This window comes from Anopheles funestus, chromosome 2RL (genome assembly GCF_943734845.2).
Source record: "Anopheles funestus chromosome 2RL, idAnoFuneDA-416_04, whole genome shotgun sequence".
Taxonomy (NCBI): Eukaryota; Metazoa; Arthropoda; class Insecta; order Diptera; family Culicidae; genus Anopheles; species Anopheles funestus.
The window spans coordinates 36,624,932-36,639,836 of NC_064598.1; the positions used below are offsets into that span (position 1 = coordinate 36,624,932).

The window sequence follows — 14,905 nt, forward strand, 5'->3', positions numbered from 1 at the left end:
TATAATTTTTAGTTTTAAAATAATAAAGAACTTTTTTACTTCAATATATCACCAGTTTTAGGAAGATCACACCAAAAGTTAAATAAGTATTTAAAAAACCGGCACCGTATCTCATTTGATGCACTGAATAACTCCCCCTTAAATAAAATGTTTTAAAAATTCCAAAACAATCCACTCACTGCGCATGCTTCGCGCCAATTCGGAACATAAGCATCGGTGACTTCAATGCTCCATGTATGAACAGAAATTTAAGAAACGAACCTTAAAAAATTTATTTAGCTTTTTTTTTGTTCTCTTTTTTTCCTTTAAAGTTAATTGTTATTGTAAACAAACGAAATAAAAATACGATATTATTACATACATAACATAATTAAAAAACGACAAAACTTCCAGAGGAACAACCACTGTGCGCCACGAACAACACGCAACATGAGAGGGGGTTTGCATCGCGGGACTTTCATTTTTGTTTCCATCCCCCAAACGGATCACACGCGTTCGAAGCTTTCCCGTGTGCGGTGTGTTAAGATCGCTGCCCAAGAGCTGTCAAGTTGTTTGTTTTGATTGTGGGAAGCTTTCCCTACGCAAAAAGGGGGCGAACTAACGAATGTAATTTTTGGGTGTTTTCGCACGGAAAGGTGTGTCGTTGTTTGTTCTTTCATTTGCATCGGATCGCAAACGCAACGAGTGATTCGCAACAGAAGCGGAACAGTTTGGAAAGTGCATTATGGCGTCGGTGACAAATGCGAAAGAAAGATCCGGTTCGAAGCAGGCAGCAGAACAAAATGTGGAGACGAAACCAATTAAGCAGAAGGTTCAGGCAGATGAGCTGGGTGACAAACGTGAAGTGAAGTAAGTGAACTGGTTCTTGTTTCTTCTTTTTTTTCTTCTTTGAATGATTTGCGACAAAAGACACGTCGCCCTTTGGCTCAACGTGCGTGGTTTTTGGGGGGAATGGATTAGGTGGCATCTTTTGCTGTTGCGCAAGCGTTGCGGTAAAAGATGGTTTCGTTGCGCTTATTGCAAATGATGGAACACAGTAGGCCCGCTGATGAGCGCTGCCGCTTAGTTTCCGCGTGAAGGTTAGCAGGCCATGATGAATGCTTCAAAAAAGACCGGTTTTTTCTTGTTTCGGGTGGAGTCAAAATATCACGAGCTTTATGTATTTAGAGAAGATCTCTTCAAGCAAATACCATTTTGGTGATCATTGTAATGGAATGACCTTAAACTATCAAAACGACCAATTTCGATTATAAAAATCTAATTCAAACCGTTTTTAATACTTTGCAGAAATTCGTGGTGGCTTCTGTTTGGAGCAATTCTATTGTTGACGGCTGGCACTCGGTTTTACAAGGTAACCGTTCCAGACCACGTCTGCTGGGATGAGACACATTTCGGTAAAATGGGAAGCTGGTACATTAACCGGACGTTCTTCTTCGATGTCCATCCACCACTCGGCAAAATGCTGATCGGTCTTTCCGGTTATCTGACCGGGTACGATGGTACGTACCCCTTTGACAAACCGGGCGATAAATACAATGGAACACATTACGAAGGAATGCGAATCGTAAGTATTGATCTTGGATGATTTAATCTTGTTGGAAATCAATCCCCTTTAAATAAGAATACTATCTTTCTTCACATGTAGTTCTGTACCGCACTTGGTGCTGCAATTGTTCCGATGTCATTCCACACCGTCTGGGACATGACGGGTTCGCTGACGGCGTCCACGTTTGCGGCCGCCTATATCCTGTTCGACATCGGTATGCTGATCCTGAATCGGTACATTCTGCTCGATCCACCACTGATCTTCTTTATGACCGCTTCCGTCATGGGTATGGCACGCGTCTCACGATTGACCAGGGAAGCGAACAGTTTCTCCCCATCCTGGTGGAGTTGGTTAGCATTCACCGGATCCATGCTGGCGTGTACGATTAGTGTGAAGTTTGTGGGGCTGTTTGTGGTGCTGCTGGTTGGACTACATACGGCCAGCGATCTGTGGGATGTACTCGGTGACCTAACGCTGCCCATCTCGCACACCGTCCGTCAGTTGATTGCTCGTGCACTAACGTTGATCGTACTGCCCGTCATTCTGTATACCAGTTTCTTCTACATTCACCTGATGGTGCTGAACCGTAGTGGAAGTGGTGATGGATTTTATAGCTCCGGCTTCCAGTCTAATCTGATCGGTAACTCCCTGTACAATGTGTCGATGCCCCGACAGGTTGCTTATGGAGCTGTGGTAACGCTGAAGAACCATAAAACGGGTGGAGGATATCTGCACTCGCACAATCATCTTTACCCGAAAGGTTACGGAGCACGCCAGCAACAGGTCACTACGTACAGCCACAAGGATGATAACAACAAGTGGCTAATTAAGCCGTATGACAAACAAACGGTGGATAATGTAACGCTAATCAAGCATGGTGATTTGGTGCGATTGGAGCATGCACAAACGAAACGGAATTTACATTCGCACCGTGAACAAGGTCCGGTAACGAAGAAGCATCTGCAAGTCACCTGTTATGGAGAGGTGAGTAGATTTTTTAAAAAGAAATTTCCTCTTCTTTTAGCTGTTAATAATGCTAATATAATTAAATTCCGTTCGAAAGTATTTTTAACAGGAAGAGGAAAAGAATGCAAAGCTTTTGATATGATGAAAGCTCATAGTACGAACAAAAGCAGTATAGATGGCGCTAATGTCACGAAAAAGAAAATGACATTTCTCTAGTCCACATTCCACAGTGGGTTAGTTCAATGATATTTGGACATATTTTATTTATTTAAATTAAGTTTTAATGTTAGATTTTTTTTAACGTACATAACGTTACAGTAATTACATTTAAACCTTGTTTCGCCTGCAGGACGGTCAAGGTGACACGAACGACGTGTGGGTGGTGCAGATTATCGGTGGTAAACCAGGCCAGGTGGTGGAAACCGTTACGAGCCGTCTAACTTTGTACCACTACATCGAACGGTGCGTCCTGACGACTACCAGCAAACAGCTGCCCAAGTGGGGTTTCGAACAGCAGGAAGTCACCTGCAATCCCAACATTCGCGACAAAGCCGCCCAATGGAACGTGGAGGACAATCAGTTTGATAAATGTAACTAAAGCCGGACGCCTTTCGTTCGCTCTCGCCTCACGGCTCATTTCCCGTACTGCGACGAGGAAATTTTATTGACTTCTTTTATTTCTTCCCTTCGTTTATCTCTTCCGTTGCCTTCACAGTGCCGAGCGTTAACTTTCAGGTTTACGCACCGGGCTTCATTAGTCGCTTCTTCGAGTCCCACGCCGTTATGCTGCAGGGTAATGCCGGTCTGAAGCCGAAAGATGGTGAAGTTACCAGCCGACCGTGGCAATGGCCCATCAACTATCGGGTGAGTAAATATTAGTCTTTGTGACGGTCCCTTGTGACGTTTCGAACCGAATCGATTTTAAAGTCATCCTAATGATGATGTAGCTCGAACTAATGCAATAATGAAGGGAAGGAAGGTTCGAATGCATTCAGCGCCGTGTCTTTTCGGTGATGCGACAGCATGTTTTCTGTTGCGTCATTACCATTCAATTTTCGTTGCATTCAATCTTTCTAGTACCACCGTTCAAAAAGTGAATAACTTTTTTATCGTTGCCCGGTAACATTATCGGAAAAAAACCCGATTAATGCGACTTCTTTCCGAAAGCGGAGGTCATTATAGACCGTAAATGAAATTTATGATTAACCAATCACAACCACGCGTCAATACCAGAACCTTCAAGACTCTAGCCACCCTCAAATAGCTTGGCTCAGTTGTTTGAAAGAATAATTAGAAGTTTGTTGGGACAAGATGTCCCTTCGTACCTTCTAGAACTTGGACTTTGCTTCGGGAGCTTTCCTCATTAAAGTGGTAACAACAATCGCACCTTCATAATCGAGTTGTCCTAACGAGTCAAATAACCACCCTCCCCCCAACTTGTCATCTGTCCCTTGTCCCACACTTGACACTTGCCTTCTATTTATCGGAAGTTAAGATTTTGGTGCGTTTCGATGTGTGCCCGCTGTTGTGTGCGTGTGCGACTGTGCTAACCCTTGCCATGCTCCATTTGAGCACGTCATTGAGCAATTAAGACGTTACCACAGCACCACCTGGTCGGAAAGGTCGAGGCCACACGGACGCATGAGAAGTAATTAAGAGTTCTTGAGCGCTGAAGTTGTTCCCTTGCGTGTGTGTGGAGGGACGAAACGTACATGCGATGCTGCCATCTTCTTAATCCTTGCTAAAAGGAACACCCAAGAAGATGGAGTCTGAGCTGCTCGCATGGATCTTAATGCGGTGTACGTAAGAGGGTAGATATGGTGGTGTCTCAAAGGGAATGTTTAGTGGAGAATTAAGCATCCCACTGCAATCGGTACAAAGGGGTATGGTGCTTGGTATGAGCAATGTTAGCAGAATATTACAGGGTTTCTCAGGCCAGCTCAACACCTTAACAGCACTTTTCAACAACGTAAAATGTGTATCCGAAAATGTATATCGAATTCTAACCCGGTAACTCTTTTCAACATGGTAAAACTAGGTCTCGAATCCGTAAAATCATTACTCAACACTGGGAAATGCGTATTCGGCAGATCTGTCATGCAGCCTGTTTAGTCTACGTATTTCGATGCTCCATTGTAATCGATGTTCAAGCATTTGAAAATTTAAACGTAAGCTTTACAATCGAAGCTAATTTTCATTTGAAAAACAAAATATTTATGAATTTGTTTATTTTATTTGTTTATTTATATTTCATCCTTTCAGTTCTTTTAGTTCGTGTGAAGCAAAATTAAGAAAATAATTTGTTTTTTAGCCCATATTTACCTACATTTGTTGCATATAATGTTAAGAGGAATTCAGTATTTTTATGTTTATTATTGTTATAGTGTATGGGAATTAATTGTTTAAGATATAATCTATAAACAATATGATATTCATTTGATTATATCCAATGAAATGTAACGGATGTTGATAGTATCGAAATAGGCAGCATAAACATTCCGTCAGCGACGTGTTCGTCAAGCATGTATTTCCCAGTGTTGAGTAATGATTTTACGGATTAGAGACCTAGTTTTACCATGTTGAAAAGAGTTATCGGATTCCAATTCTATATACATTTTCGGATACACATTTTACGTTGTTGAAAATTGGTGTTACGGTGTTGAGCTGGCCTGAGAAACCCTGTATCTTCCTTCGAACGCGTTGATAGAGGAAGATATCCTTTCAATTTTAATTGCTGCGACATTTCTTCCCTTGTGCTGCGGACAGATAAATATTATTAGAACCATTAGTGAATATATGTAAGTAAGTTGTGTTCAGTCAGAATGTGCAAAATAGTTCAGTAATATCCTTTGGTTTGGTGTGGCATATGAACCAAATTCAACACGAAGTATTCAATTTGGTTAAAGAAAACGCCTTACGTTATGCAATTGTAATGACAAAGTTTTGTTGTTAAGCTGTTTTGGAGTCACGATTTCCACAAAAGCGATTTAAATTGATTAATTCCTTTATAAACTTTACACCTGAGATATATTTAAACGTCTTAAACACTCTACTTGTCTTTGATTTAAAAGAGTAAACCTAAGCAATGGAAATTACATCAATATTCAATGCTTTAAATTTTGAAATCTATTTCAAATCTATGTTAAAAACAATTTCACACATTCTATCATTTTTAACAAAAAAGTGGAAAAAATGTCAAATCTCACATCGCTTCAACAGTACACACCCCCATCCCCTCAGTTAAAAGTTTGCTAACTTCTACGCGTAAAACATGATCCTGCGTTGTGGCTTGACCACGACCATACTTTCCCATGCTTATCACCAATACCGTCAGCTGCTGCTGTAGCCGCGAACTTCATCCCGGGGACACAATTTGTCGCCCCATTGAATGCCGTTTAAAGGCCGAAACTTTATCACCAGTAAAAACCGTCAGCCTTACAAATTTCTATCTGTTTTTTTGTTCTTTTTTTTCATTCACGCTTGTGCTTTTCCAGTTTTTTTTTTTGGTTTTTTAATTTTTACGACACATCACACCGTCCACCGCCCACCCGAAACTTCGCGACGTAATGACTAAAAGCATGCACGAAAGAAGCGCGTTCCCTTGTTTTTGGTTCTATTCGCTCACGCATTTTTCGACGTTCGGCAGGCCATGGCGTGGCTTTATCTTTCCACTTGAAATAAATTCAAACTCTCCTTTCCTCCACCCTGCTGTAGCCTTCGTGGGTTTAGTTCAAAAGTTGCTACCGAATGTTTTACAACATAGCATAGGATGAGTTTCTTCTTTTTTTTTGCTTTTGTTCTACGTTTCATTTCTTTTTCTCCATTCTCTTCGACACAGGGTCAGTTCTTCTCCGGTGACCCCGACCATCGCGTTTATTTATTGGGCAACCCAATCATCTGGTGGAGCAATTTGGTATTTTTAGCACTCTTTTTAATCATCTTCGGCGTGGAGATTATCAGATATCAACGCAATTCGGCACCCGGTCCGGTGACCACCGGGACGACAACGCGCGATCCATCGCCGCACACCGAGGATGGTAAGTAACGGATTTCGGCTTGCTGTTTTATTAACCAAGGCGAAAGTAACCAGACCGGTAACGGGACCGGAACTTAGCAGTACCGTCACGGTGTATGGGACGGTGTAGCGTTTCGCGAAATATGCTACGCCGTAACTTTTAATTGTCTCCGTATTTTCAACATGGCATGGCAAAGTGGGCAAGAAGGTATAATATCCTGCCGGAGCGTAAATTGGTGACCCAGCCGGTGTAGGCGTGCCAGCAGCCAGGATGAACGACGGACGGTGTCATTTGCGAAAGTAGAATCTTTGTGCCTTCGTTAACGTTTCGGCGCTAGAAATTAGGGCGACAAATTAGTACTGCTCGAATTCGACCGGGGTCGATTTACACGGCAAAGAGACACAGTCACACCGGTACCTCAAATTGTTGCTAATCGCCGTACCATTAAGGAGGGCGATCCTTGTCTCTTTGTAACATTGTTTTAATCAAACACTTTCTCAGCTTACAAAGCGAGTGTACACAGTTTGGATGATACTAATTACGGTTGTGTTCCGCGTTTACTACTTTTCATATCTGTGCTACAAATGTAGCTATTATTATAATTTTTTAAATTATGAAATGCATAGTACTTAACACTAAATAGGAAGACACAATGGTAAAAGGGAAAAAGAATTGTTGCAAAATACGAAGAAAAATTAAAGTGATGATTTTGTTATGCAAATTGCATAATGTAAGGCGCTTCATACTTGCATGTAAGATAAGATACGCAATACTTATTTTTACTACTGTTTACTACATTTAAAATGTTTTAAATAACCTTTTTTCCTATTTGTACCCTTTTGCAGCTAACAAATGGCAACTACTGAGAGCATCACTTTGGTTGTTTGGTGGATGGTTGATCCACTACCTACCCTTCTACGCGATGGGACGCGTCCTCTACTTCCATCACTATTTCCCCGCACTGGTGTTCAACTCGATGCTCGCCGGTAAGTATCCCCGGTGTCCCCGGTTCAACGCAATGTCACTTCCTGATTCATTAATCATCCTCCGGTCATCGTCATAATTTGTGTAACGCTAGTCCAAAAAATAGTAACTCGAAAAATATGGCAGGGAAAAATAAGAACCCCCTACAACAAAAAAAAAAAACGAAACCCCAATGAATATTCTAATCACCTCATCACAACGTGAACCAACAAATTGGTGAGGTTTTCGAGGCTTTTGTAAGGGGTACACGTCCGACGATGGAGACCCGAACGGAAGACTGAAAGGATTATTTAATGTAATTTAATTGACAAACTTTCCAGTCACTCCAGTGGAAGGTTCTTACTACTGGAAAGGAATTAAAAAAAAACAACCAACAAACAAACAACGATCCCATAGAGGTCGAATTGAGAGGTGGAAACAGCATTCCACAAAGGGACAGAACATCGAACGTGAAATTAAGGACAGCTGTAAATGGGGGGGGGGGGGGGGGAGCTTCAAAAGCTTCACTCGAGCCTTCCGTTCTCGCTTTGTTCGCAACGACGATGGATGTGTTTTTAACGAGGCAGCTCATTTCACTAGCCCTGCCGACCGACGCCCCGACCTGATTGACGGACGTGTCTCGAATCGAGTTTTCCGGCTGGTCCATTTCGGACTTTGTAAGTGGCTTTTTTGCGAAGTGACTTTCGCATTTGGCCCGCACCCCAGGATCTCATCTGTGGTAACCTTATCGGATGGGTTTATTTTCATACATGTAAAATAGCAGCAGTACTGAAGCTTACCGGATCAATTGACATTCAATAGCGCGGGGGTGATGATGGTGGTCGGGAGCCTCATATATGTTATTCCGAACAGTGAATGGAACTGTTCGAATCCACTTAAATTGATTGAAAGCACAAAATCGGAAGTTCGAAAAGCATACAGCCCGAAAAGATTGGGACGGTTTTTTTTTTTGTCTGTGAACGATCATTTTGCAATCCTTTTCACATTAATTTTTAAAATTCATATTTTCATGCACCACCAAACAGGGATAGTCCGGTAACGCAGTTCTGCACCCGGGACGGCAATAGATAGGTTACTACTCCGCAAAGGTAAGGGTAGGGCACAAGTGATTATCCTTTCACAAGGAGATGATTTTAATGAGCTCTTCAGCTGAACGCTTTGCAACCAACCGAACGGACCGGCATCGGAACGGGATGCAGCTTCGGGGCTTGATTTTTACCTCCAGTTACGGCTGCAATTGGCCATACGGACTGCAACCAAACACAACCGCTTCATCGAAGCGTAGAAATTCAATTTCATAACGAAATTAGTTTTCCGAGCCACCCGTTTTTTTTCCTGCTCCCGCATCGACAACACCTGAACTTGTGGATGGAGGTTTGGTTCTGTGGCTCCCGTACCGGTTCCGATTGTGTGCCCGATAATCGGGTGCGCGAGAAAACTCATTATGGAAACCACATGCCAGGGTACCATTGGCACATTGGGTTGTGGGAAAGGGAAGGAAGCTGTGGCTGACAATAAATTTTATTGTGAAAAGACGTCCAGAGCTCTTCCCAACGGTAAAACTTTGATTGGTGTAAGCGCGTGTTAGTGGAATCAATTAAAATTTCCTCTCTCTCTCCCCCCCAACTTGTTAGGATGAGTGATGAGTGTGACTAACGATGCACTGATGCATGTAACGATTGGGCTTTAGGGTTTTTGTAATGATGGGGTTGTAGTACGGTTTGAACGGGGTTGGATTACTTCGGCTTAATTTACATATTCCGAACCACAAAAGTAGTTCTCTGGACAATTGTAAGCTAATTTTTATATGGAAAACATGCTACAAAAATTGTTATTAAACTGATTATGTTGTGCTGATTGCCTACATTTAGGCTGATAGTGGGTATCAATATCAATGTCAATAGTGGAAACTCCTTTTGTTTTTGAATTAAAGCTTAACGGAACTCCATTATTTCTAAATAAACTTTGCCAGGCTAGTTCAACAGTAGGCCTGTTAATATCACTATGAAATCACTCATCGGTAGAACGTTTTGCTACGGATATGTTCGATGCGAAACAATTGCAGTCGAACTTGGAAATAAACTTTGTGTAGGTACAAAAAGCACCTATACGTACACGGATAAGCAAAAGCATGACCATACACAAAGCAACAAAAAAAAATCAATCACTTTCCCCGAATTGACCATCCTTAACATCATGATTTCTCACCGGAATAGGAAAAACTTGTACCGAAACGAGCTCGAGTGGCACATTCAAAAATTCAATTTGTATGCGTTGTCAGTAGCTTTTGTACATATGTAACGTCTCCAGATCGGTGAATTCGTCCTTACCAACGAAAAAAAAAAGGTACACCACTCTTCCTTTCATTCGCTTCGCTACCACACACCAGTGGAAAAGTGGAAAAATGTTAAATTACTCCAAAATTACTTGCTCGAACAACTTCACACAATGGCGTACAAGATGGTTGCCGATGGTGGGGAAATTTGGCCAAGTAGTGGACATTCGTGCATTAGCCTTATGGTTCACGGGGTGGGTTCGGAACGCATCCCTCGTGAGAGTGTGAGCATGCAAAAGGTCAAGGCAGGAAAAATCCAATTTCGTAACAATCGAACAACGACGGTGAAAAATAGGAACCTTGTGTTCGTTGAGACGCTGGGGACGATTAGGAGGCGGGGATAGGGAGAGAGAAGGACGCGTAGGAGAAGGTAGGACGATTTGCACGACCGGTTGCTGAACGGGGAACTAAATTCGAATGAAAAACGGAACTGAACTCGAATGAAGATGCCGAATAAGTGAGAAGAATAGGAAAGTTGGGAGAGAGAGAAAAAAAACATACACACACACACCCCCCGACCAAGTTTAAGGCAACTTGTGGCAAAATGTCGAAGGAAATGGAACGATTGTAATAAAACAGATTGAATGGGGGAAGGGAAAACTGGGACGCCTCGGACGACGACAATGATGATTTCTTCCGTTTCCGTTTGTTCGCTTGTTCCCGTTGGTATGGGAGAACCTTAGGAAGAAGCCGTACACCTCGAGTGCGTTGGAGGTTTCCTTTCCTTTGCTCGACTCGGACATCAACACTCTTCCTCCACGAACAGTGGACGATGCTTTCGCCACCAGTAAAAAGGAAATCTCTTATTGGAACAAAATATACTTCCACCAAACCATGATCTTCCTCGGTCCCGTAAACGGCCCAGCATCAACCAACGCTTGAACGTTTTATTACAGGGCTTCTACCGACCTGTCTTGGCAGGTTTGATGCTTTTTCGTTACGCTGCTTTATCCAACGTTTCCAGCGATCATGGACGCATCTCATAAAAAAACGGGAAAGCAAATCAATTGTACAACGAGTGACATCTTTTACAAGGGAGTGCAACTGTTACCCGCTTTTTTTGTTGTTATTTTCCTTCCGCGTTCTTTGAAGTTTTGATTGATACTGACACTGTAGGATGGAGGTTATTGCGATGAAAAATAACTTTTGTTGTTGTTGTTGCGTGTCCTATTGTTATTGCGTTTAATTTGTGTTCCTTTTTTTTAAATAGAAATCCCGGTCCGAGAAGCCTCTCAGAATGCAATGCGATTCGTTGCGTGATGCTGTAAATTATTTTAAATCTCATTTTATTACTTTTGCAGGCGGTGTTTCGTTATTGGATTTTTCTTTTCTTTGGTATATTTATTTTACAAGCTTAATGCCATTATTCATGATGGTCTAATAATCATTGAAAATATATATTCAAACATAGTCATTCAATGAAACGAACCTCAACTGAATCACATATCCTCCCTAATGTTCACAAACACTAATTGGCCACGTGTGCTTTGGGCTGCGTGTTCAAATTAACTCCTGCAACCAGCTTTCACCGTGCCTCACACACCCATCTCTCGACACCCTTTTTGTTGACGAAATCGATAAATTAAAGGCAAACTGGCGAACAGATTTTTTGGGGCCTTTTCATGCGTTTCGTTTGGTGGGGCTTAAAATTTCGTCCAATAAACAACACTTCCACCACCACCACAAATGGCACACGTACAAACGTTGGATGGACAGCGTTTTATTGCCACAATATTTGCAAAACATTGCCCACCTACGGGCCATTCGTGCACATCCCTTGAACGACCAGTGAATGAGTGTACCATTCCGTGTGTCACAGTTGGTCACTTTGCCGGTCACAACCAATCTCGCAGCAAACCAACGCCGACGGATTGTTGAGCCATTTTTCCGCACACCACGCGTGAGAAAAGGGTGAGAAATTAAAACACAATCCTTTCAGCACACTGACACCAAAATGGCTCTACTGCAATGGACGCAGGTTGGTGAGGGGGCTTGCAACGAGTGTACTGCTGCTGTGAGTAAATTGTACTTGGTTGGTCACAAGCGCGGAAAATAAGTGCCAGATTTTTGGGGCAACAATTAATTGCCTGATGGAAATCGATCTGTTTATTAAACAATTTGGTCAGTTTTTTTTCTGGGGACATGTGGCATATGGCTTGCATGCTGCGTTTACGGTTGAATGGTTGGGTAATTTTGTTAGTTAAACAATGTTTCAGTATTACAGCTGCAAAAATTCTTTCTTAGCAAATCTGTTTGCTTAGTACAGTATTGCTTAATTAATGACACACAATGACATTTTTAATGATATTTTGTCATGTAAATTGCATAGCTTTAGGCGATTTGGACATTTATTGACATTATTTGAGATTCATTTTTTAAAATAATCGTATTTCTCATGAGCTACTCATTACAAATTCATAATAGAAATCCTACTGTTCATCCCACCACTCACAGCATCAGCTTTTGACCATCAACACACTTACCTTTTATAATGCAGATTTCCTTCTTCTGTGTTAATTTCAGTAGAACTGAATAAATGTCCTTAATTTATATGATTCTGAAGGAAACATTTTATATTAACAACCCTTAGAAAAAAATGTTTAAAAAGCTTAATATTGCTTATTGTTTCACCCTTTAGGCTTACATTGATTTTTTCACATTATATTTACTTGTAAATTTTGCTATCGTCAAACTGTTCCAATGTTGCAGTACAGTACTGTAACAACACAATTTATACATGCCCGTCAGTTAGTGACTCACTACAGCAAGCTGAAACCTTTCATCGACACCCCGCGAAAGGGAGCCCGTTACTCTGCACACGTACGTATTTCAGTGGTCATTAATTTTGAACACCAAATGTCGGATGAAAAACCACACCGCAACTGACCGGGATTTATCGAATTCGGAGAAGCGCACAAGCGGTACGCTTCGGTTGGAAAAGTCTCGTGGTTTTTGTTTGTTCCGTTTTTTTTTGTTGTTTTTTGCTGTTGTTCGGTACGGTGATACATTCTGTGATATTTGTCAATCTAAAATGTTCGATCCTGTACGACCACAAAAAAGGAAACATATTTTATATTGGGAAATAGTTCACGCAAACCACATGGAACCCTATGGTGGTAACCTACCGCAAACTTTATGGTGTTTTAGAAGCGATAGTTTTTTTTTGCTCAAATGCCTTCCTATATGCCTTGCGAAAGAATAACCACAAAAATTGTCCTCTCTTTCTCTTACAGGTGTAATGCTCGATTACATTACGGGCCGATTGCCCGGATGGTTGCGTCACGCCTGCCTGGGCACGGCAATGGCCGGGCTGGTGTACAGCTTCGTACTCTTTGCGCCGCTCGCTTACGGTTTGAGTGGTCCCTTTAGCCACGATCCCAAGTCTACAATGGCCTCGCTCAAGTGGATGAGCAGCTGGGAGTTTTAAGTGGGGAAATCGTTACGGTGGAACATTTGCCGTTATTACCAAGCCCACAGCCAAAATTGTATTGTTGAAATGAAATTTTCATCAAGAATTAAGGCTGGTTAAAACCGACGACAAGCATACCTAATTGCACGAACTTAACTGTTTTGTTGTGCGAATTTACATAGTTGATTAGCCTCGTGAACCATAGAGTATGAATTTTGAGAAGGTTTGCGCCTACAGTTATGCAATTGGTACAACAAAATTTAAGATTTTAGTCACTAGCAGTTTTTTACCAATCTAAAAGTTTATAACAAACGTCCTTAAAATGAGATTTTAGCTTATGAGTTTAGTTGATCGTTTCCATAAATACTCATTACTTCAATAAACCGTTAATTATTCCTATTTTGCAATCAAACGCTTAATGGCACACAATTTCCAATCAACGCTGATCCTGTCTAGTCAATTTCCCTTCGTAACATTCCGATTGACAGTACTACAGTATACCTTTCAATCGATAATAATTCGATATTAGAAGATGGGCCTCCGTTTCGTTGGCCCTTTTCTCGACCCGGACTCTAGATCATACCCCAATAAACTATGCCGAAACATTGCCCATTATCAGATTTTTAAATTGCGACCCCATTTGAAGCGTGATTTCTCTCCTTCTCTCTCCTTCTCTATCTCTCTCCCTCCTGTGTGTGACGTTGGTCGAAAGTGGACGCATTCAACCTCAAAGTTACATTCTTGTGAATCTCTTTTGTTGCTGTGGGCAGTCCCGAGGTTTGGTGGTTTCCGGATCATTATCTACGGCTTTTGATTATGTTTGCTGTTGCCGGTGGAACAGCTGGAGTAGCCGAATTTCCACACCACAAAAAAGGGATCAAACGTGAGTGGGACATCGCCTGCAAAAAAAAGGGTTACCCCGGTAATCCTCGGCAATTTCGATTTTTATTTCCCCCTTTTGTGTGTGTGTGTGTGTGTGTGTTTCATTCTTCTGTCTGCTTGCTATTTGCTTGCTTGTGTCCGGTAATAACGGTTGACCCGTTAAACCCGTCCCTCCCGGAGACAGGATTGCTGCATACGGGGTATGGAAGCGAGCGGAGATTAGCTGCTAGATTAAGATGGTGAGAGGGCAAATGAGATGAAAAAGATTTATACACCGTCAACTGGCGGTCCGGTCGAGCTCACTTCACACTCACTTACTCATCCACTTAACCTCACAAATGAGCGAAGACGTTCCAAAGGCTGGGACCTGCACGGCCATTAACACTTCTTCGAGCACTAGGATTACAACGGCAACGGATCGGTGGCGATTTCATCGTCATCCCCTTTTTCGCTGCTCACGCTGGGAGTTAATAATCCTTCCTGTTGGATCCGAAACGACAACACGCCATTACAACTTTAGCGGACATCATTGCCAAGGTTTTACTAAAAGTTCCCCCATTCCCGGTGCCCGAAGTCACCGTAAGGCAAACATTTGCTAACGAAATTGTAAATTGCTTTTCAAAAGACCGACCAACCAAACGACAAGGATCACATTTCAACGATGATGGTCATCGTCATCGTCTTCTGTAAATCCTGCCAGCCAGCCAGCCACAGATCCGTAGAAGCAAGCACGGATTTAACTTCTTATCATCTTTTGCTGTGAAGGG

The 14,905-nt window shown here is 42.0% G+C and overlaps 1 protein-coding gene across 2 annotated transcripts; it reads left to right on the forward strand.

Annotated features, from left to right (window-relative positions):
- Nucleotides 1-284: 284 nt before the first annotated feature.
- On the forward strand, nt 285-13,696 carry LOC125760514 (protein O-mannosyl-transferase 2). 2 transcript variants are annotated; one of them, XM_049420706.1, is made up of 8 exons: nt 285-849; nt 1,288-1,564; nt 1,646-2,530; nt 2,862-3,102; nt 3,228-3,376; nt 6,351-6,549; nt 7,374-7,514; nt 13,081-13,696. In XM_049420706.1, exons 1-8 carry the CDS (start codon nt 725-727, stop codon nt 13,272-13,274), a joined length of 2,211 nt encoding a protein of 736 aa, XP_049276663.1. In that variant the 5' UTR covers nt 285-724; the 3' UTR covers nt 13,275-13,696. The 2 variants fall into 2 exon arrangements, with proteins under 2 accessions (XP_049276663.1, XP_049276664.1); XM_049420707.1 differs by lacking the exon at nt 285-849 and adding an exon at nt 904-1,197.
- Nucleotides 13,697-14,905: the final 1,209 nt, after the last annotated feature.